Source organism: Trichoplusia ni, chromosome 4 (assembly GCF_003590095.1).
Source record: "Trichoplusia ni isolate ovarian cell line Hi5 chromosome 4, tn1, whole genome shotgun sequence".
In the NCBI taxonomy this organism is placed as follows: domain Eukaryota; kingdom Metazoa; phylum Arthropoda; class Insecta; order Lepidoptera; family Noctuidae; genus Trichoplusia; species Trichoplusia ni.
The window spans coordinates 18,493,933-18,516,054 of record NC_039481.1 but is presented as its reverse complement, the minus strand read 5'-3'; the positions used below and the strand labels follow the sequence as shown (position 1 = coordinate 18,516,054).

The window sequence follows — 22,122 nt, the reverse complement described above, 5'->3', positions numbered from 1 at the left end:
TATCTACCTAGAACATTGAAATTACAAAAAAATATCTTACTTAAGTTGTTCTTAAATTAAATGTGTTTACAATTAATGCTAAGAGTAATCAATAACATAAATATGAATACTAAATCAAATAACACAGTATAATGACTGGTGATATATTAAACTTCATTATGGTGACAATTGCAGTTTACTTTTAATAATTATAACGAATGTATTTTACACTTTTCTACTTTCATAAAAGTTTTCAAAACTTCGAGACTTGATATATATGAGATATCACGTTAAATATCATTGCAATACTGACTTACAACGGCAAGAGAAACACATTTAATTTATTATCTAAAACACTATCAAATTGAAACTGCCGAGATATAAGTATATTCAAAAATGGGCAAAATAGACTCACAAAAAGACTGGGACCTACTGTGACCTCTTTGCTCGACTTGTCAACAGTATTCCATGCCCCCACAGATAATAAAGAAACGAAAGTAGACAGTGTATTAAGAACCGTTCCCGTAGTCAATAAATTTCAACAATCGACATTGCTTATATTTTGATAGTAACTGTCGTGAGAATGATTCATTATTAAATGATGTAACGGTTTACTCACGCGTATTTATCGGGGTAGCCCGACTAGTTTCGGACCCAACCGGAGTCCTTAATCATGAGCAGACGCGGCGGGATCGCGAGTCGAGCGATCTACCGAAACTAGTCGGGCTACCCCGATAAATACGCGTGAGTAAACCGTTACATCATTTAATGACATTGCTTATAGAAATTGTTCAAATGTATAATAGAGAAAACAACTTTCTATTTTAATATATTCTAGTGTAAGTATCTCGGCAGTTAAGTAAGTTTAAAACTGTTATTGTAACAGGAGGATATGTTGACAAATATTCTTATACACTCATACACTGTTGTTTATTCACCAGAAATATTTAATCACTACAGCTATCTACATCTTGAGAAAATATATTTTATACATTCAGATACATTAAAAACAGTTAACACTGATTTCATAACGACCTATTCTAGAAATATCTTAAAATATCTGCGGGCTTCGAGCTACGTATGTTATGAACTCACGGCCGTTTTCAAAAATGTATCTTTCAATGGATTTGGCTATTAAGTATAGAATTTTCTTAAATCCCGCCGTTTACTTCTTCGAGCTCCAATCTATGAATTGGCATACAATATTTTGTCATGTTGACTAGTAAAAAAAAAACAAAACAAATCAGTTCATAATTATTATTCCTAACTAAATAAACTATACAAACATGTAACATTATTATCCTACACATACATTAGTCACTAGCTGGTGCGAGAAAAGTATTTCGGGGAGTTGAGTTAATAATATATGAGACTAGCTTTTCGCCCGCGTCGAGGTCGGTTATATCGCGTTTCCAAGAGAACTCTACAAAAGTCCGGGATAAAATCTATCCTATGTTCTTTCTCAAGGTCAACTGTATCTCTGTACCAAATTTCATTAAAACCAATTCAGTGGTTTAGACGTGAAAGCGTAACAGACAGACAGACAGACAGAGTTACTTTTGCATTTATAATATTAAGTAGGGATTTTTACAAGTTAAGAATCTTAATATTCGGATTAATAGTTTTAGAGTGCACGCATTTTCTCCTCGTTTTTCTAACATGTTTCTTTGTATATTCAGTTCACGTGAAATAGAAAACCTAATTAATAAAAAAAGTCAGTGTTACAAACGCTTATCATTACGAAGCGAGCTCAATTCTGAACGCGCAGCCAATTTCAACTTCATTTAATAATAAAAGGAATCTTAAAAAAGTATTTTCTACATATTCAAATAAGGTTTCAGTTTGGCAACTTTTGTTATTTAAAAACGGTAACATAATTTCAACATGAAATTGTATGGCTTTCCGTCGCATCGGAAAAACAACTTAAAGGCATGCGCGTAAAGTTGTCTTTACGATAAAACGTGTTCGTAGCTACCGATGTTGTATTGGTTATAGTTTTGACGTTTACTTTAGTTCGTCAAAGTCGACAACGCATTTATATACCTGTGAAAAGATACTTTAAACCTTATTTGAATACATTAAGTTATATTTTCCCACTACATTTTTGCCAAACGTTTCCAGCCTTATTTTCTTGCCGTTAAAGGCGTTTCTCGAAATAACTAAATATATTTATTTACATATTGATCGTATAAAAATAAAATTATATATACTTATAGTCTTTTACGAATATATTAATAATTGTTCTAAATAAAAATAATTAATCTTACGTACACTTTTAGTGACAAAAAGTATTGAGCTAAACATTACAAGGACAGAAATTGGTACTTTTATTATTTACTTAAAACCATAAACTTATGTTGTCCAACTGCATTTGAAGGAGGGTACTGTGCTTTGTTTGTTAAAGTGCATGAGTAAAATAAATTGGACCTACCATATACACAATACAAAATAATAATTACTAATCAACAATTATTTCGATTAATTCAAAAAGTCCTTTTTTCTATGAAATAAATGAAGAATCCCTCATATTCTTACATCTATATCAATTAGAACACGAAAATATAACAAAGACACTGATTAGAGATACACTGACGATCGCTAATGAACGCGACCCTGTATACACCGAATCTACATACAAGAATATATGTCTTATCCCTATACACATAAAGATTAATTTACATTGAATAGTTTATATTTCGTTTGACTTTTCATCACTTAGTGAGTGGAAGGAGAGTGAAAATCTTAATAAGTTGTAAATTACAATAAATCTTTAACAATTTCACTGGATACACATACTGGTAACATTTGAGTGTTGCCTTCATATATTTTTATTATGGCAAGAACTACTTTCTTTTTCAACTGGGCGGAGACTTGTCCAGAGCAGACTAAGAGCCCCATTTGTGGTGTAGGCAAAATTGCGTTTTACATTTTTTACGTGGGTATTATGACAGACTAGTTCAATAGGTCGTCATAATTACGATTTTTTAAGAATATCTGTGCAGTTAGTTTTACTTAATATATTTTATAGTAATTCACTCCGCAAAGGTCTAAGGTCACGAGGGAATCTTGTTCGAGGGCTTAGGCCAGTAAAAGTAAGGCGTAGCTGAACCTCGTTTTAATACAATCATTCACTATCTTAAGGAGTAACCAAGACCAGAAGTCAAAATCACAATTTTGAAGATTTTTTTTTATTCTTTATTGACCTTTCCCGTTAGCTATTTCCATTTCGATATGGAAGTACTTATCTCTAGTAGGCCACAGCCTGGTGGCCAGTTGCACCAGATTGGGAAGGGTCGGGGCCGCGGCCCAGCCCGTGACGTCACAATGCGGGCCCAGTGACGTCATGCACGCAGACTCGAACTGACGAATTGTGTTTTCGTCGGGAGACAGCACGCATTGCGCGTAGCGGCATAGGATGCGGTGCCTGGGAACAGTTCGAGAAGAGTAAGTGGTTCGTACTACATGAATGGAATTAACTGGACTATTGGTAAATTGGTTGGTGAGCCTGATTGCTGAACCGACGGTTGTGGGTTCGATTTTCAAACACGACCAATATTCTTGTGATAATAAATATCTGTTTCGTATCTGGTTGGTATTTATCCATTTATATAAACAGAACTTACTTACTTGTGCTTACATGCAAACAGTATGCTTGCAGAGGTACATGATCTGTCTAGACTGAGAGAGGGCTGAGAATGATTTAAACGTATATAATTTACGATAGAAAATAAAACTACATTACAACCTTGGTATTTCTACTTGACTTCAATACCAAATGGTATCGTATTTATAATACGAAAAATCAGAAAGCGCTGAGTTATAGTTATAAAACGAGTCGCAGTACTCACAACGGCGTGGGTTTGTCTGGGTGTATGACGGTAGTGATCATGCTGAGCAGGGTCCGGCGCGGGGCCTCGCTCCAGCTGGCCAGCATGGTGGCGACAGTCGCGCGGCACTCGCGCGAGTCCTGCGACTCGTCCGCGAACGTGAGCGCCATGCGGCACGCGAAGCAGATCCATGTCCCCATCATTGGCTCGTCGATCACGCTGGCATTGTGTTACATGATGAATATGTTATTTAAATATTGGATATAGGATTTCATTAAGTACTATATTTTTCTCTCTGACTTCATTACCCTGAGATCTCAGTAGCGATAACTGCGTTTTAATAGTGGATCTTATATCTTTAAATTTCAAGTTAATGATAAATTGCATTAATTTGAGATTATTTCCTGTAACCTTGATTATAATGGTGGAATGTGTATGACAAATCAAGTAATTGTGTGTAAGCCTGAAAGGGTAGATAACATTCGAAGTGGAGTTAAAGTGGCAGAACTGTATTTAACGTAATGACATGTATTTATTTATTCACAAATATTCAGCCAGCTATAGCTGCTATTTAGGAACTTAAAAAAATATCAGTTTAAATCGTTAAAGTTGACAGTGGTTGTAGTGACTCACAAGTTGATGTTGGCGGCGAGCAGCGCGGACAGCACGGCGCGCACGTGCGGCGCGTGCGGGGCGTGCGCGAGCGCGCACGTGTAGGCGGCGTGCGCGCGACCCGCCGCCGCCAGCGCGCGCGCGCTCAGCCACGCGCACGACTGCCAGCGCGGGGGGAACTCGTACCACGGGAAACCCTCTGCCACAAGCATAACGGGAAATTAAACCGAGAGCTAAACTTCACAGCCGCGGCGACCAGACATGATTTTGAATATCGAGTAAGACGAGCCCTTGTGTCATCTAGAATGCTTCTTCTGACTAGGTTGAAATTCCTTACAGCGGTATTCATTTTTTTTACAAGGTCGAAGGTATTTAAGCTTTAAAAATCACAAGTCGATAAGAATGATGACAGGGCAAAAACTAAGGTAAACTCGTTTAAAAATTAGGAAATGATAGCAACGTAACGACTTCACAAAATTTATACATAGAAGTGACGTCACACGCAAGTACCATTCCATATAATTTGACTAATTAACGTTGCAGGACAAAAACTTCGTATTCATTATTATTAAAAACACAACCACCCGAAATAGAAAAAGAGAACATGTCCTCATCCCTATTAGATACTCATCACCGTACCATTAAGTCTGAGTAGAGTCCTGGCAGCATCATCAGCGACGGGGGCGAAGTACTGGAAGTCCGTGAGGGCGGCAGCCGCGGACACGGCCGCCGTCACCATCGGGGGCTTGGCGCGCAGCAGGAACCCCGTCCACACCTGTATACGTATAAGGCTGATATGAGAAGAAAGATATCACGCCGAACTCAATGTGTAGGAAGTATCGCGGGTTGGATCCCCGAGTAAGTCAAGCATTTGTGTGTGGCCAATTGCGAAACTAGCTTCGGTATAAGGATTGATTCACAAAGTGTAGGGTTTTTTTTTGGTAATAATACCTACGCATCTATGTCAAAAATGACAAGTCATGTTTATTCTATTTAAAAGTTTTGATGCTTCTTTTAGGGTAGTCAATTAGTACAGAAGACTATAAAACATCCGTCGGTCTAAGTATACGACTTAAATATAAGTCGTTTATTTATTCGACATGTGCATTGTAAAAAGTTACACCAATAATATTGTTGACAATTTTTAAGTAAAGATAGTAGTATATTTGTAGTAGATTGTAGTATTTTCTAATAAGATGCCGGAAAATTATAATGAAGTATTGTAATATTACCGATAGTGCGGCGGCAGCTGCAGGTTCGATACACATGATAACGACAGCTCGGCTCAGCAGCTCCTCCAGTTCTCCTGGCGAGTCCTTGATATACGGCGCTGGAATGTTATAACCACGGAGTAAATACAAAGAGGAGATGGCCTAATTAGATTTCCTTAGAAAACAACGCGTGACACTTTGCGGGGTGAGGGGGTGCTAGATCCCGCCCACTTCTTTATTTTCCATCTACCGGTCAAAAGCAAAACTATTCGCTCGTTCTGTCGATTTTGTTTTGTAGTTACGTAACTATCTCACACTAGATGTCACTAAGTACAGGATGCAACAGGGTCGTACTCGGAATTTTCGTACCGGGGAGCACTGTTTTATTTTAAATTAATTTTGCGAACCATCTTGATGCGTATTTTTTAAATTTAAATTGTGATATTATTATGAAAAAAAAAAGGTTTCTGATGAATGACGAATGAAGATTATTAGATTTTCCTTTATACAAAATTATTTTTTGTTTACACTAAACCCGAAAAGGGGTCTTTGTACCTACTCACCAATTTGAACATCTTTTTCTATGGGACCAACCCTAAAATCGCGAAAAAAATCAGCTGTTCCCTACACTTATACTCGTCAAAATGTAGGGAACAGCTAATTTATTTTCGCGACTTTTCAGGTTTAGTGTAAATCAAGAATAATGTTGTATATTTAAATGACTTATTTTGTTAAAAAGATTTATCAAGATGGTTTACGAAGCCAGTATTTTTGAAAAAAAAAAACACCTCCCGTTTATTGATATGGTCAAGTAGGTAAAACAAACAGTGGAAAAATAAATAATACACAAAAATTATAACGAAAAAAATGTATTTGCAAAATTCAATTTCCTGAAAAAATAACTGCTTTGGTTAGTTGTTGTCGATTCGTTGCTCTATCGTTTTCTATGGTTGCAAAATGCTTATAACGAATATCTATATATTTCTCGGCTATGGCTTTAGTCAGAAGAGTAATATGATTATCAGTCGGTGATTGATCAAACATATGGTTCACCGATTTTTCGAAATAATTTTTTCCAATAAGGGATTTTAGTGTATTCGTTATAATTTTATGTTTACGGAAATTAGGAGAATTCAAAGATTGCGATTTAACACAACGGATGCTGCATTCGGTTCGTATACATATATTTATGACATCTTTAGACGGGAAAGTAAGCCCACCTTTATTTTTAGTTTTTATCAAATAAAGGTCATCATCATCGTAATTATCAGCATATAATTCATGAAGGCAGCTCTCACATTTGATTTTGGAATGTAAATAATTGACAACAAACCCAGAAATATATGCAACTATTTGACGGCGCAAATAATCACCTATCGTTGTATTTAACTGCTCATCAAATTCTAACAACAAATCATCAGGCATGGGTTCGTCATCCAATGATGCCTCGATCAAGTCATTTTGCAAAATTCGATAACGTTCTGTAGTAATATTTATTTTGTTTACAGAGGATTCTTTTAAAATAGAAATATCCTCTAAAGGAATACAATTTCCTCTGAAACCCTCTTTCAGTTCTGTGTTTATCAGGGTTTTTTTGTAAGCTGGTTTCAACTGACGTGATGTTGGATTATTATTGGCCCTCCCATGAGCTCTTAATACCCCAAAAAATAGTTCCAAATGATCCTGCGAAAATTTGTACATAGTTAAATACTTGAGGACCTTTTCTTTTTCAACTAGGCGGTTATACAAGAAAAGTGTACTATTAATGCATGTTAAAAGGCCCATAAAACCAGTTTTACGATTCGTGGCGATAACAAGCTTCTCTTCATCAGGAGCTACTATAAACATTATATAATGTTTAGCATATTCTAAATACTCCCTTGTTTTCAAAATATTTTTTTCAAATAAGGGTTTTTTGTACTCAAACTGACGCATGTTTCGTGAATTGAGAATGTCAAAGATGTTGTTTATTAAACGGATAAAAGTAATTGTAGCCGCCACATTTTTGAATTCAACATTATATTTTTCACAAACTTGGAGTGCATCTGCTACGCTATTACTAAAAAGTTGACTGGCTAATTTTACTTTCATTTTTTGTCGCTGAAAATTTATGTGTTTCTCTTTTAACTTGTTCCCAAGGTGGAGGCCTTCTGACTTTTGTAAGTTATTGAGCTTGACGAGATAAGACCATTCAATAAGATTACCCTGATAATCAAGAAACTTCTTTTTATTTTCAAATGCGTTGCGCACAAGTTTTAGCATATGACATGCGTCAAGGAATACTGCCACTTCGTAGTCTGTACTAGGGTGTTTGAAAGTAGTTTTCATATTCTGAGATTCTAACGAACATCCTAACTTCCAATGAACATCCTAAACTATGTTTGCAGCGCAGCCATCCATTGTAAGTGAAACAACGTTTACACCATTTTCTTGGCATTTGTAGAGGCATTGTTGAACTATTGAAGCGCGTTGTTCCCCGGTCATAGAACGAATAAGAAAGAAACCCACAGGTAATTTCCAGCGTTCAGTTTGACATACAAGCAACAGGACTAAAGCCTGAGAAGCTTGATCCGAATTATCGTTTTGTACGTCATTAAGGCCGAGATCAACATAACCGTGATATTTTGTTCCATCCCATTCGACGTGCTTCCTAATTGCCATCTCGTCCATCATAAGACTGCACAAAGCGCGTTTGCCTGAGGAGTTAGTTTTGTGCTTTAATATGTTAAAAGCTTCAGCTGTAAATCCAGCTTCACCATTGACACTTTCATACCATTTAGAAATAGTTCTCGGATGCGGTAAGCAAGTATCGAAAGTTTTTCTGACGTATGAGTAAGCATTTGGCGAAAAATAATGTAGTGTCAAAGCGAATGATCGGAGAGCTGGAGAATACTGCTTCGTCAATGGTTTTTTTTTATTTTTTGCCAAATGACGCCCAACCAAGTCCCTCAACTTAACATTTATTGATGTTAAAATTTCTGATTCCTCTCCTAACAGAAGACTTTTGCTTTCCAATTCTTTAATTAAGGCACTTAAATTTTGAACCTGAAACAAAATATGAAAAAGTATTTTATTTAGAAAAATATCATCTTAAGGCACTGCGTGAAGTGAAAATAACGCCACTAGACAGGTACCTTCTTCTTCAAACGCTTAACTTTCATATGAAGTCTTCTGATCTTTAATCTATCTGCTCTTGCTTTCCATCGAAGTTGTGCTATTTCATGCTTTAACTTCTTCTTTCTCGGCGTATCATGCAGTATCAGAAATTCATTTAAATTACTTGTAGGTGTGGTAGGCTTAGGTGATGATATTGTTGGGTCCTTTGTGGTTGGGTCTGTAAATTTTCTTTTAAGCTGTAATATAAAAGATAAAACAATAAATACGAAGTTTACGAATTTTCCCGAATGAATTTTAACTGGTAAATACTAAAACAAAATTTAAATGCATTAAAACGAACCGATATTATATCCAGTTTTAAACAAGGCAAAGTTCCCTTCTTTAATTTTCTAAGGCCTTTTTTGTCACTATGAAGTCTTCATCATTAAAATGGCAAGAACAAATTTTCGTATATTTAGTCGGAGACCAGTCTTGTCTATTAATTTTTGTAATCCATTGCTGCCTTAGATTATCTTCGGATGGAAATCTAAAACATACATCATTTAAAATTCAACTAAATAAACTGGGTGGGCTTTAAGTACTTTAAATAAATAAAATAACTGTAGATAGAATATTTAATTTATAGGAGATTGTATTTTTATGTCCAGCGTATTTAATGTTTTAAGTAGGTACTTTCCATTTATGAGACAGCCGCAGGACATTCAGTAAAATAGTAAAATAATTGATTTCTAATTACTGCCCTGTCTTTTTGTTGTCTATGTTTGTTGTTCATAGTTGACGATAGATGGCAGCCTGTTTACAAAATGATATATGAAAACTACAAAAATAACATTTTGGCCATTAAAGGGTCTTTAGGAATGAATGTTGAATAAATTTCAGTATTAAAATATGTTAGTTCTGGGCTCTACATACCTAAATATTTGTAGTTTCCATGAGACCAAGTGCCGCCATCTAGTGTGGGGTAGGATTATGTTTGGTGACGCCGACGCTAGGAGATTTTTCTAGAACTATTTTAATAAATTACGCATAAAATTACTTACAAATGAAATGTGATGCCATCCATAGCATCAGAACGTCTATCCGAGTAATTTTTACAAGACAAAACACAACACTTCATTTTTTTTTTCGTCTAGCGCGAACAATGCTGTAAAATGGGAACGTTCACAAAGTTGTGCACAGGACAAACGCCAACAATACACTGACTAAAGCCACGCCCACATGATGACGTCAGGACCTAGTTGAGAATCACAGTGCACAGTTGCTTAGGCCATCTCCTCTTTGTATTTACTCTGTGGTTATAACGGTATAAGTCATTTGCCAAGATATTTGTCAGGGAAAATTTGTTTTAAGGAATGCCAAGTTGCCCCGTATTTAAGATAGATATGAACTGTAGTGTATACTAGAGATATTAGATTTAAAATGTATTTGTTATTCATGTTGAAAGGGACAAATCACAACATCATATATTATGATTTTTTTAAGGGTAAGGAAAAGGAGGAGTTTCTCAATTCGATTTTTACGAAATTATTTTTTGGTCGTGGCGGAATAGCCATGGTAACAAAATAAAACATTCTCTGTTTATTTGTCGCTTTTTGCTTAGATGATAGTTTGTCGAAAATAACTTATTATAACATAAACAAGCAAGAGTATTGTGGGGCAACTTGGGTGAGGCCTATATCCAGCAGTGATATTGATAGATTGAACACAAACAGGTAGTATGTATTATATAGTTGAGGTACCCAGATCAGTGATGATGTCGAGCAGCAGCTTGCAGTGCGCGGGCACGTGCGCGGCCAGCGCGGGCGAGCTGGCGCCGCGCACCCACTGCGACACGCCGCGCGCGCGCCGCAGCCGCGGGGCCGGCCCCACGCGGACCTCCGACTCCGGGGTCACGCCGATCAGGTCGCACGCTATCAGGATTATCCTGGGACCAAACGTAGTAGGATCATCATCGGCCTCCACACAACACGAGGAAGTGACCTACCGGCCCGCATTACTGGCTGATGTAAGCCCACGGTCAGTGTATGAAGGATTGCAACGTATTGCCATACACCGACACGAAAACGCGAATGACGTAGCACGGCGGTTCAGGTTTAGTCAGTAAAAGTCTGACACTACCCATTTCCTCCCCCGAGCGGTCGACTTCCAGTCTAACCCGATTCAGCTAAGTACCAGTGTTTTGGCTGCCTATCTGACTTCCTCAATCCAGTTACCTGGGCAACACTGTAACTGACCTGGCTATCTGCAATGACTATCAAAGATGTATGAATAACAGCCGGGACCCACAATTTAACGTGCCTTCCGAAACGCGAAGGAACTCGTTTTGACGAAGATGATCACCCATCTACACCCCCCGTTACACAAGGAGTACCTACCTGAAGTGCGGCATTTCATGGTATGGTACAGCTGGGTTGTGGTGCAGCATGAAGTATCGGTCCAGAGCCTCGTCCAGCGCCTCCTGCGGCAGTAGCGACCATGGTAACTTGCAGCCTTCCTCGTACAACTGTCCAAATGTGACCAAGTGAAAGACATGTGACCGTTCTATCTTATTCTTTAGTATTTAGTGTGGGGTACATCGCCCCGAATATGATAGAACTAGTCCCAGAAAAGGTTGTTTTGTCATACGAAGGAGTATCAGGGTATAAAAAGGTACATGAAAATAGATCTAAGCAGTCCGATTCTCAGGCCAACCGAACTTGTACACGAAATTTTATAAGAACCAGTCGAGTAATTTCGGAGGAGTTCAAATTTGTACACCGTGACACGAGAAACGGGTTAAAGTTAAGGTTATTCCTTAAGGGTTTAATATGACCATCTTTTATTTGACATCCCAATACGCCTAACATTACAATTACACAGAAATACATGATAAAATTTTCAATTTTGCCACAATATGTGCTCAGGCAAGCTCAACTCTTGAAAATGTTTTTTCGTGGTACCTGGGGATGGTGCGGCAGCGTGGTGACGGTGAGCAGCTGCAGCAGTAGCGCCAGCCGCGGCGGCGGCGAGGGGTCGCACTGCACCTGCAGCGTGGACGCCGAGCTGCCGCGCCAGCACGCGCAACACCACGTCGTCAAGTCTTTGTCGTTGCTCGCGCTTATCTGGTCACACAAACATGACATTAACTGCCGTATTGAACAACGGACGGACATCAAATTGTATGAGCGGCATCATTCAGTCTTCGTATTTTTTTTTATATTCATCCAAGCGGCGACCGGTTGCCGCGGTGACGTTACGGTCGCGGTGAAGACCCTAAATGCCCTAAAAACCCTAACCCGATTCGTTTATACGGATGCAAAAGCCTTAACGTTAAATATTGTTAATCATAGATAAGTTTTTTTTGGTGCAGGCGACGCCGTTTTCGGCCACCTCTATACTACAGTTTTTTTTTATACTATTCTGAATAAAGAGCTTGAGTATCATTTTTGCACGTCAAATGAAATATAACACTTTTTATAGAGGAACCTTTACCACCACCCACTTCGACCAACGAACATTAGAATTGGGAGAAAATATGGTAGCAAAAACCAATTTGACGACGGGAATCCCCACGATGGAGTACAATTAGAGGTAATCACCCTTATGTATGTGTAGACAACTGTTACTATTTTTCTCTGGACATCCTGTAAGTGATGATTTAAAAGAATCGTTTTACAAAAGTCATGTGCACTAACCCTTAGCGCGATCATCAGACTCTTCCCGTAGAACCACTGGTGCTCGCTCCAGGGCAGCTTGGCGGTCTCCGCCAGCAGCGCCGCCGCCTGGACACGACTCTCCTGGAGGTTCGGCTTGGAGAGGCACACCTCGTAGGTCTCTATACACCACTCGAATATCGCTTGGAGGAGGTGGACCTCGGTTCCTAGTCAATACGTTATTATTTGGAATTATTAATGATTTTAGAATTATTGCACAGACACATCAGTGGTGGGGCCTCTCTATCAATTGTGATAGAATATAATGTTCCACAGCTTTCAGACTACGCCATTTAGTTTCAAACTGAGCTTAGCTTGTAGTATGACTGCTTATATATTATAGACAAATTACACCCAAATACGAATAAATTATTCAGGGTGAGAATTGAACTCACAACTTCCGATATATCAGTCAGAGCCACAAATCACTCGACCATCAGACTAGTCAATGCCAGTTGGGTAGTAAGGTACGGGACGTTCATCGTTCAAAACAATTTAACTCGAATTTGTTTCTTCGAAGGTTTTTTGAAAAGGTTTGTCATAAAATGTAGGTTCATTTTGCACTGGCTTTTACAACAATCTCAAAGTATTTGGTCTCAAGGAGATCAATAAATACTAGAGCAAGTTGTAAGTAATAAAGTGTTAAGTGTATTGTTGTTTAAATAATTCTTACCAGGGCAGTCGATCATGACCTGATGCACGATGTCGACGAAGTGCCTCAGCATGGGCGTGTAGGAGTCCTGGTCTCCCACCGCGGACAGCAGGATGGGTGGCGCGGGGTATGGCAGGATCCAAGGGTTCCACGAGTATAGGAGTGTCGCCCACGCGTCCCATGCGACTGAGAGGAAATATAATGGTAACTTTTTGAAAAGCGGATGGTCAGACGTTTTTAAAACTTTGATATTCCTTAATATTCAATGTCACGAAATAGTGTTATTAATTTGCTCCAAATTATTTTAATATATTGTGTATATAGCCTGTTTTAGATTCCACTGTCAATGGCCTCCCCCTACCATATTTTCCTACTTTCGTAGACCGTAAACCTAAAATATTTATACGCTAGCAACACAATTTTATGAACATAACACTTATTGTTACAAAATTCTTAAAAAATATTCTATATTTAATAATTGGTAGCCGACCCCAACAGAGATGGGAAAAGGCTAGGCCCATGATGATGAAATAATATTCTATTCTATTCTGAATTGCTATTTTTAAGGACAGTAGGTACTAACTCCTATATGGTGCATAGGAGTTATGTATGGCGGCGGCGACGAACGCCCTCTGCAGCGAGTGCAGCAGGCGGGCCACGTGCGGCGCGTACGCGGCGTACGGCGTGCTCTTTCCGTCGCGGTTGTTCTGCCGAGCGTCCCACCACAGCTTGCCCAGCATGCGGAGTAACGTGTTGAACTGACCACACGAACAAAATGTTAAAGGAATTGTAGGTGCCACTGAAGAATAACTTGACTATAGTTATGGCAAATTGCTTATGCGCTGAAACCTTGTCACAATAAAAGACTACATCCATACATATCGAATAGCTGCTAGTAGAAAGCTAGTATTGTCAATTTTAATCAGTGAAGAGGCGGCTAGGTTTTTTGCGGGGATAGTACTACAAGTATTGTTGCTGATCAAAAATAATCTCTAGGTTTGCTCGCTGCTTCGTCACTACAAAGTTCTCTAACAAATACACAAAATATTTGTATGACGGTTGATTTTCTCCACCTGAAGAACATTGAAATGTACAAAAGTATAATCGTGTGAAATAATTAGTATAATATTAACTCACATCATCAAAACAAATAGGCTCAGCATTAGCGGTGACAGCCCTGTTGACATGTCCCCAGTGGCTCGGCGGCAGCGTCCTGCTAACCGATGCTTGCGCGCATCGCATGACATGCGAGCAGTACTCCTGCGTGTGCAGCAGTACGGCGGTATGCATGCCTATGATCTCCAGCAGCATGCTGTGCTCCTGCGGCGGGTCCATGCCCCACCGCTGGGCAGTGCAGACCAAAGCCTCTAGCATCTCTTTATGTTGCTGTTTGTCGATCGTTTGTGACCAGCGGGTCATTTCGAACTGGAATTGATGGAACGTCGTGTGAATGAATCTTGATGTAAGTAAGTACTCCTATTGTTGTAGTACCTACACTTAAATTTGCTGACGTTCCCAATTCCTTTTCCCCTCGATGTGGGAAGACAGATAAAGTTTATTTAATAATAATCGCGGCATACATACAAGCAGGTCCAACTCAGAACCTCTTTTTTGAATCGGTTAAAGCACTAAAACCTTCTTCTGAATGTAACAAATACTTTTACGCGAGATATTCGCGGAAAAACATACATACATGCAAACAATCGAATTGAGAACGTCCTTTTTTGAAGTCGCTTAAAAATACTCACACTAGCAGAATGTCATCAATAAAATAACGTAAATGCCTGTTGTAGTAATAAGTCACATATCCAAAGCGGAAAATAATAAGCACTGTTTCTTTGGCAGTTTCTTTTAACAATTCCCATTCTCGCTTGAGCTTACCTTAGAGAGATAGCTGAAGATGATGTGTGACGGTAGCTGTGACTGCAACACGACGATGTAGAGCTTGGTCCAGTGTTCGGAGGCGAGATGTCGGGGAGCCAGGAGAGACCCGCACAGCTCCTGCTGCAGGCTGCAGTGAGCTCGCTTGCTCCAAGAGCTTAGTAACTCCACGCACATACGTCCATCTGATCTTACGCAGCGCTGTGTACCAAAACTATTAATAGAGTATTTGACAAAAAAAACGATTTCTAAAAAATATTGGATACGTATTTTTTCTTTTATATCGAAATAAAAAATTAAGGGGAAACGGTGCTTTAAAATCTCGTGTGACGTCACTTACCAGTACGCTTTTTACTAGCAAGTGATGCTTTAAGCCCTAATTTAACTTCTATAAATAAATAAATGAGGACAACATCTCATACATTGTTTTGAACCCAAAGTAAGTTGCTAAAGTACTTGTGTTATGGAATTCAGATACAACGATGGTACCACAAACACCCAGACCCGAGACAATGTAGAAATGTGAATTTTTACTTTGACCCGACCGGGGATCGATCCCGGGACCTCAGAGCTAGCGACACCTTGAAACCGGTGCGTACTCCACTCGACCACGGAGGTCGTCATAACATAAAATTATGTGATAAAAAAAATGAGCAGTCACTCCTTGTGAAACACTGTTAGTTCAAATGGAAGACGAGTCCAACCCCACATTTTCATAAGTTTTAAAGTCTGCTCCATACCTCAGCCAGTTCCGTAACGAACGAGACGATGAGTTGCTTGGTAGGAGGGCAGGTGTCGCAGTACGGGGCGCCGGCGCAGTTCCACACGCGCTCGATCACACGCAGCGCCGCTTCGTTAGTGGAAATGTTCCTGCGACAGAAGATAAGATTTTAGGATCACATGAAAAACGGTTACTAGAGGAAAAAGTGAGTGAGGTAGAAAGAAATAACTTTTGAAAACGCAGCGACATTTTTTTGTGTGAGACCGCTCTTAAAAAGCTTAGATGTAAGAGCAGTCATTAGACTGCTGATATATGGATTCGGTAGCCAAAAAATTGAGTATTTATCGAGAAACGTTGTAACACACAATAATCCACATTGAAGGTAGACATAAAATACATTTTTTTAAATATATAATGTTATTTATAGATCATATTCTTCGCGACGCATTTCTGAGACAATGACAGGTTCGCAATTATAAAGCGACAGCTCAGATACCTAGTATTTCCTATTTATTTTTACATTGCCTGTTTTACATCCCACATATAGCCAAGAGCCTCCCCTTTTCTCATCCAGACCTCTCCACCTTTTGCGATTTCTGGCCACATACTGCCCGCATATCTTATAGCATATATTAGCTTATAATCCTTACCTATCCTTACCTAATACCTATTATTTCCCTATATATAATCCTTACCTAATAATATGGTATAGCGCGGCGGCAGTGGACACGGCCCGCGGTCTGCCGCGCGCGAGTCTCTGCAGCGCCGCGCGGGCACTTGTCCTGTTCTCCTTCAGACGACGCTCGGCGTCTTCAGATCTGCATGACTCTTGCTCCTAGTATTATGATAATAGACATTAAAGGCTGTATTCAAGTACGACACGAAGGTAAGTGACGTCATAAAGTGTCTTTTTACCATTACTAAGGCAAATAGACAGAATGACAGTGAAGAGCACATTATGCTCAGTGCCGTTTTTTCAGTTGCAGTGCGTTTTAAGTAATAAAATAATGATACGTCTCTTATGAAATACAGCCTATTTGTAGTCATTATGTTGAATGATCGCAACATATTTAAGCATTTTGTGACCCATTTTTATTGTATTGTGTTACGGACAAGCGGTTAAGTATTTACTACTTTTTTAAGACTACATAAAATAGCAGTAAATAATTAAAAAAAATTGTAACTAAATTACTAAAATCGCATCATACCGGTATCACAAAAATGATACTCCTGCACTTATTAGCGCAGGACTTCCTCACGGCCGGCAGCTGTCGGTTAACGCGTAGAGCGCCCACCAGCTCCCACAGCTTGGAGTCCAACACCTCAACGAGGACCAACTCCGAGTTCCATTCTCTGTTTCATAACATAATGACGTCATTACAACCACAAATGGGCAAAGGCATCTTATACAAAGGAAGTTTGAGTACTGATTAGTTCAATTAGATGAAGGTTGGCTATTATCTGTTTAAAAGAAAAAAAAATGGACTTTTCAGTTTAATCCATCTTCGTAAAAAAAAGCATAAATTGAGAGAATATTCCAAAGTGTAAATGTAGAAACAATACTTTAAAAATAGTTCTTAACTTACTGTGCAAGTTTCTCGACGTTTTTCAGATGCTTGTCGAGCGCGGACATAAATGCTCTGGAGTCAGAATAGTCAATGCGCGGCATCGGGGTTCTGAGAGCGATTCGTTTGCGCCTGCCAAAAAACAACAAGTGGATTTACAATGATAATCAGGAGTGAGGAACTAAACAGGTTAGAGTTTCAAGGGGTTGATGCAGCCGGGATTGTCCGAAAGGGTTACTGTGGCCCCGGTACACGAAGGGCAAAGGAGGGAACATGGATGAGTTTTATTCAGTAGTAGTCTGAAACCTGACACTCCTTCCGGTAAACCCAAAGCGGAAGGAGTCGAAGAAAGGGGTTGTTACAGGGATCAGTACTAGCTGTGTGTATTAGGTGTAAATAACAGGCGTGAAAAGCAACCGATTATCTGATGTGAGTGTCTGGTGTGGATCAGACATGAGGATAAGGCTTAAGTGTCAGTCGTGAAGCTCAGGCACGAGGGTCATACGTCAGCATCAAACGTGAGGATCAGGCTTGATAGTCAGTACTATGTCTGAAATTTATCTAATACTCACAATTACAACAGATACTCAGTCGATAATCCGGGGATAAATAAAGTACCTTTTTGCCGAACGATCTTTGATGGCCAGTATAGTATTAACAGCTGTGTGGAAGGGCGTGTCTGGCGGCTTGTCGTCGGGCGGCGGGCGCGGCGTGGGGAGCGGGAAGCTGTCCAGCTCGGGCGAGGCCGCGGGCCGCGGGACACAGCGCTTCCATGCCACGTCTATAGCCTGGGGATATACAGTAGGTGGGTTTTATCATATCCAGTACATAATTATAATTATATGTTCGTCGCTTCATTCTTCAGATACAGTTTACCAGGTAGTCCCTTTGACCTACAAGGCAGGATTCGCACGTTGAGAGTATCGATTTTTAATCGATTACCCACTTTTTTTTTTTTTTTTTGCTTTGTCTTTGTGACGGTAACGGTTGAGCGGTCAAGTCATTCCTTTTTTCTGCGAGGCAGCGAACGCACGTAATTTTGATACAAGTTCAAAATTATTTCTATTTTTCCTTTCGTGTAGTAATATAACGCCAATATGCCTAAAAGGAAACGTGAGGCGAAGATTGAGCATTATCAACGCAAAATCAGGAAACTCCAAGCAAAAGAAGATAAACGTAGACGAATTATTTATACTTCGTCAGACGAATCGGATAAATCAGGTTAGTACATACCTACCAGTATTATAATAATCAGTTTTTATCAGTGCTGAAATAAAAACTTACTTTGCTCAATAATTACGCCTGGAGGTTGGCCGTGTGTCATCACGAAGGCAAATCAACCCCTAGAGGTTAGCCGTGTGCTAACACGTGGGAGTCGCCTAGGTTGTAATCCTACACCCTAGAGGTTAACCGTGTGTTAGCACGAGGGTAATCAATATAACGGTTAAGGACAGTCTAAATCACCAAAATGCCTATTCAGGTTTTTTGGTACTGCCTAGAGGTGGATTGAGTATCTTCACAAAGGCAATCCGTAAAATTTACCATATCAGTCGTCAATTTTAGTATCTAAAATAACAATACATATATATTGTTCCTTAACCTGAGATATTTTTATCTGCTAACAGATAACGAAAATATGCTCGAAACTGTAGTGGACCCGCAAGTAACGTCTGATGTAACAATATCTAACCTGGAAGAGAGCAATCAAGGTGAGGGTAGCGAAGAGCAGGCACCTGAGCTGGACCCAGATACTCTAACCGCTCTAGGCGAAACAACCGAAGAGACACCGACGTTAGGTCCAAAAATCCACGATAAACTGTCAAGCCTCTGGTTGCCTATCCTTAGGAAAGGCATAAATAAGGAGACAAAGGAAAAGCTCCTTAAAGAGTACCCAATTCCAGAAAACTGTACCTTACTACAGGCACCGAAACTAAACCCAGAAATATCGGCCGCAGTAACTGAAGCCGCACGATCTCGGGATAAAAGGGTAGAAGCGGTGCAACAGCAACTAGGACGGGGTATAGTTGCTCTTAATAAAGGCTTGGAACTCCTCTTAGACGATGGCAATGATCGGCTACAAGCTGTAAAATTCCTAAGTAACAGCTGCCGTTTACTCTGCGATCTACATCACCAAGAAACCGAAGCAAGAAAACGGTTTATTACACCCAGTCTTGACAAATCTTTTCTAAATATTATGCAAGACGTAGACCGCGATGAACTGCTATACGGCAATAAGCTTTCGGACAAAATAAAAGCTACCAAAGTTATTGAGAAGCACGGTTTGCAAATAAAAAAGCCTACTCCTCAACCTAAGACACCGTCAACATTGCCATTCACAAATTTGCCACATTCATACCAATCTTCACGCCCACGCCATCAGGGAAACTGGACGGGCCCTCCTCGTTTCCCTCCAAACAGGGGGGGAGGGGAGGGCAAAGGAAGCTGACTGCACCCACAAACCGGAGAACTCAACTAAGCAGCTCCTCACACCAGAAACCACCGGCGCAGCCCAAGAAGCCACGTGCAGTGGATCAGCAATAGAGGTACATGCCGGTAGAATTCAGTATTTTTATAACTGTTGGTTAAAAATTACCAAAAATCCTGAAATACTTAAGTGGGTATCAGAAGGTTATTCCATACCTTTCTGCAACACAGTGACACAAGTGTCTACCCCTCGTAACTTCATTACAAATAATGAGAAAGTAGAAATGTCACGTTCTATAAGCGATCTGTTAAGACTTGGTGCTATATCACCATGCTCGAGATCTAAAAACGATTTCATATCTGGTATTTTCTTAGCTCCTAAACCTAATGGAACAAAACGATTCATACTTAACCTCAAAAAGTTAAACTTTTTCATTTCTTCTCCTCATTTTAAAATGGAAGATCATAGAACAGCGGCTAGATTGGTGCCAAAAGGTGGCTTTATGGCAAATATTGATTTAAAAGAAGCCTATTTTTTATTGTCAATATCAATAAAACATCGCAAATATTTACGCTTTATATTTGAAGGGCATTGTTTTGAGTTTAACGCTATGCCTTACGGTTTATCTGCAGCCCCTAGAGTCTTCACTAAATTAATGAAAGAAGTAGTAAACTATTTACGAAGTAAAGGACACAGATCTGTAATATATTTAGATGACATATTATGTATAGGAGATACCTACTCAGAGTGTAAAAATAATGTTACGAAAACTATCGAATTATTGAATTGCCTAGGGTTTGTCATAAATTATGAAAAAATAATAAATGAGAATGCTACCGGCATTCTAGTTTTTCCCTATTGGCTCGGTCAGACATGGTTTCCATTGCTTAGACGTATGGTCATCTCAGATATTATTGTTTTTGAACCTGAAAAAGATATTTTACGTTCAAATTTCAGATCCCATCACCGACTTCATCGCAGCCTTTCCCTGGGGGCCGCGGTGCTCTCAGGGAAGCATTTAGAAGATTAAATACACCCGAAGTAGCTCTGGATCTGATGTTAGCATCTATTTCCCACAATACCATGAAACAATATTCATCGACGTACAAATTATGGTGGTCTTTCTGTGAGAAATCTTTAATTGATAGTTTCGAAGCCCCAATATCATCAGTAATAGTTTTTTTAGTTAAATTATTTAATGAAGGTGCATCCTATGGAAGTCTTAATAGTCATCGATCAGCCCTATCATTACTCCTCGGGAATAACATAGGTTCTGACGAGCGTATCAAACGCCTTTTAAAAGGCATGTATAAACAAAAGCCATCCCGACCTAAGTATGCCACTACTTGGGACCCCAAAACGGTATTAGACTATATCTCCAATTGGTATCCGAATAATGAAATTAATTTAATCCAGCTAACAAAAAAACTATCAATATTATTGGCCTTATGCACTTCGCAAAGAGTACAAACATTATCTCTTATTAAAATCTCTAACATTAGTAAGACTCCTACAGGTATAAAAATCCTAATATCAGACATTATAAAAACCTCCGCAGCCAATCGAGAACAACCGGTACTCTGGCTACCTTACTTTTTAGACAATCCATGCATATGCCCAGCAAAAACCCTAGAAGATTATCTTTCAGTTACAGCCGGGTTGCGAACTGACGATAGCGATAACTTATTTCTAAGCCACAAAAAACCTTTCAAAACAGTTTCTTCCCAAACCATAAGTAGGTGGATAAAGCAGGTTCTTGCAGAGAGCGGCATTGACGTTACCATATTTAGTGCTCATAGCACACGTCACGCCTCCACCTCAGCAGCGTCCTCTGCAGGAGTCTGCATTGACACCATAAGGAGGACAGCTGGCTGGTCTACCTCGTCTTCGACATTCGCTAGATTTTATAACCGTCCAGTGATCGACTTAGGGACGTACGCAAGATCGGTCTTTGCTATTGATTAAAAAATAATATATTAATTCACGCTAATTATTAATTACTGATGAAAACGTTGCATTTTGATTATTCATAAGATATAAAAGTTTTTGTTTACAAATAAAAGTTTTTTATATTTATGTTTTTTATGTTTTACTAACATATCTCTAAACATCTACCTGGTAAACTGTATCTGAAGAATGAAGCGACGAACATATAATATAAGATCAAACGAACTTCTGGAAGTGAAGTTCGATCATTATTATATGAGTCGCTTCATTCGAAGATACAAAGTTCCCCCCCACCCAAACCCTAGAATAAAACTTTTATTGTATTAATATTCTCTAAACATGAATGACTTGACCGCTCAACCGTTACCGTCACAAAGACAAAGCAAAAAAAAAAAAAAAAAAAAAAGTGGGTAATCGATTAAAAATCGATACTCTCAACGTGCGAATCCTGCCTTGTAGGTCAAAGGGACTACCTGGTAAACTGTATCTTCGA

At 39.2% G+C, this 22,122-nt stretch overlaps 2 protein-coding genes across 3 annotated transcripts in view; one reads left to right on the top strand and one right to left on the bottom strand.

Moving 5' to 3' along the window:
- Positions 1-2,839: 2,839 nt before the first annotated feature.
- LOC113493225 overlaps positions 2,840-22,122 on the bottom strand; it is a 33,165-nt gene continuing 13,882 nt past the window's right edge. Inside the window, exons 20-37 of the mRNA XM_026871094.1 lie at positions 17,876-18,045; positions 17,279-17,389; positions 16,901-17,045; positions 16,388-16,527; positions 15,712-15,841; positions 14,972-15,172; positions 14,228-14,515; positions 13,674-13,848; positions 13,112-13,276; positions 12,421-12,605; positions 11,686-11,847; positions 11,122-11,249; positions 10,486-10,670; positions 5,651-5,748; positions 5,058-5,193; positions 4,440-4,617; positions 3,828-4,025; positions 2,840-3,403 (exon numbers count right to left, since the gene is read on the bottom strand). Coding sequence (XP_026726895.1) covers positions 3,175-3,403; positions 3,828-4,025; positions 4,440-4,617; positions 5,058-5,193; positions 5,651-5,748; positions 10,486-10,670; positions 11,122-11,249; positions 11,686-11,847; positions 12,421-12,605; positions 13,112-13,276; positions 13,674-13,848; positions 14,228-14,515; positions 14,972-15,172; positions 15,712-15,841; positions 16,388-16,527; positions 16,901-17,045; positions 17,279-17,389; positions 17,876-18,045 — 3,024 coding nt within the window. The 3' untranslated portion in view covers positions 2,840-3,174. The remainder of the gene's footprint in view (positions 3,404-3,827; positions 4,026-4,439; positions 4,618-5,057; positions 5,194-5,650; positions 5,749-10,485; positions 10,671-11,121; positions 11,250-11,685; positions 11,848-12,420; positions 12,606-13,111; positions 13,277-13,673; positions 13,849-14,227; positions 14,516-14,971; positions 15,173-15,711; positions 15,842-16,387; positions 16,528-16,900; positions 17,046-17,278; positions 17,390-17,875; positions 18,046-22,122) is intronic.
- Positions 18,034-21,928, top strand: LOC113493423. 2 transcript variants are annotated; one of them, XR_003400563.1, is made up of 3 exons: positions 18,034-18,478; positions 18,883-19,800; positions 20,640-21,928. XR_003400563.1 is itself a non-coding variant. In XM_026871406.1 (2 exons), the coding sequence occupies exons 1-2, from the start codon at positions 18,355-18,357 to the stop codon at positions 19,701-19,703; spliced, it is 945 nt and encodes a 314-aa protein (XP_026727207.1). In that variant the 5' UTR covers positions 18,034-18,354; the 3' UTR covers positions 19,704-21,928. The 2 variants fall into 2 exon arrangements, 1 of the variants encoding a protein (XP_026727207.1); XM_026871406.1 differs by having other exon boundaries at positions 18,883-21,928.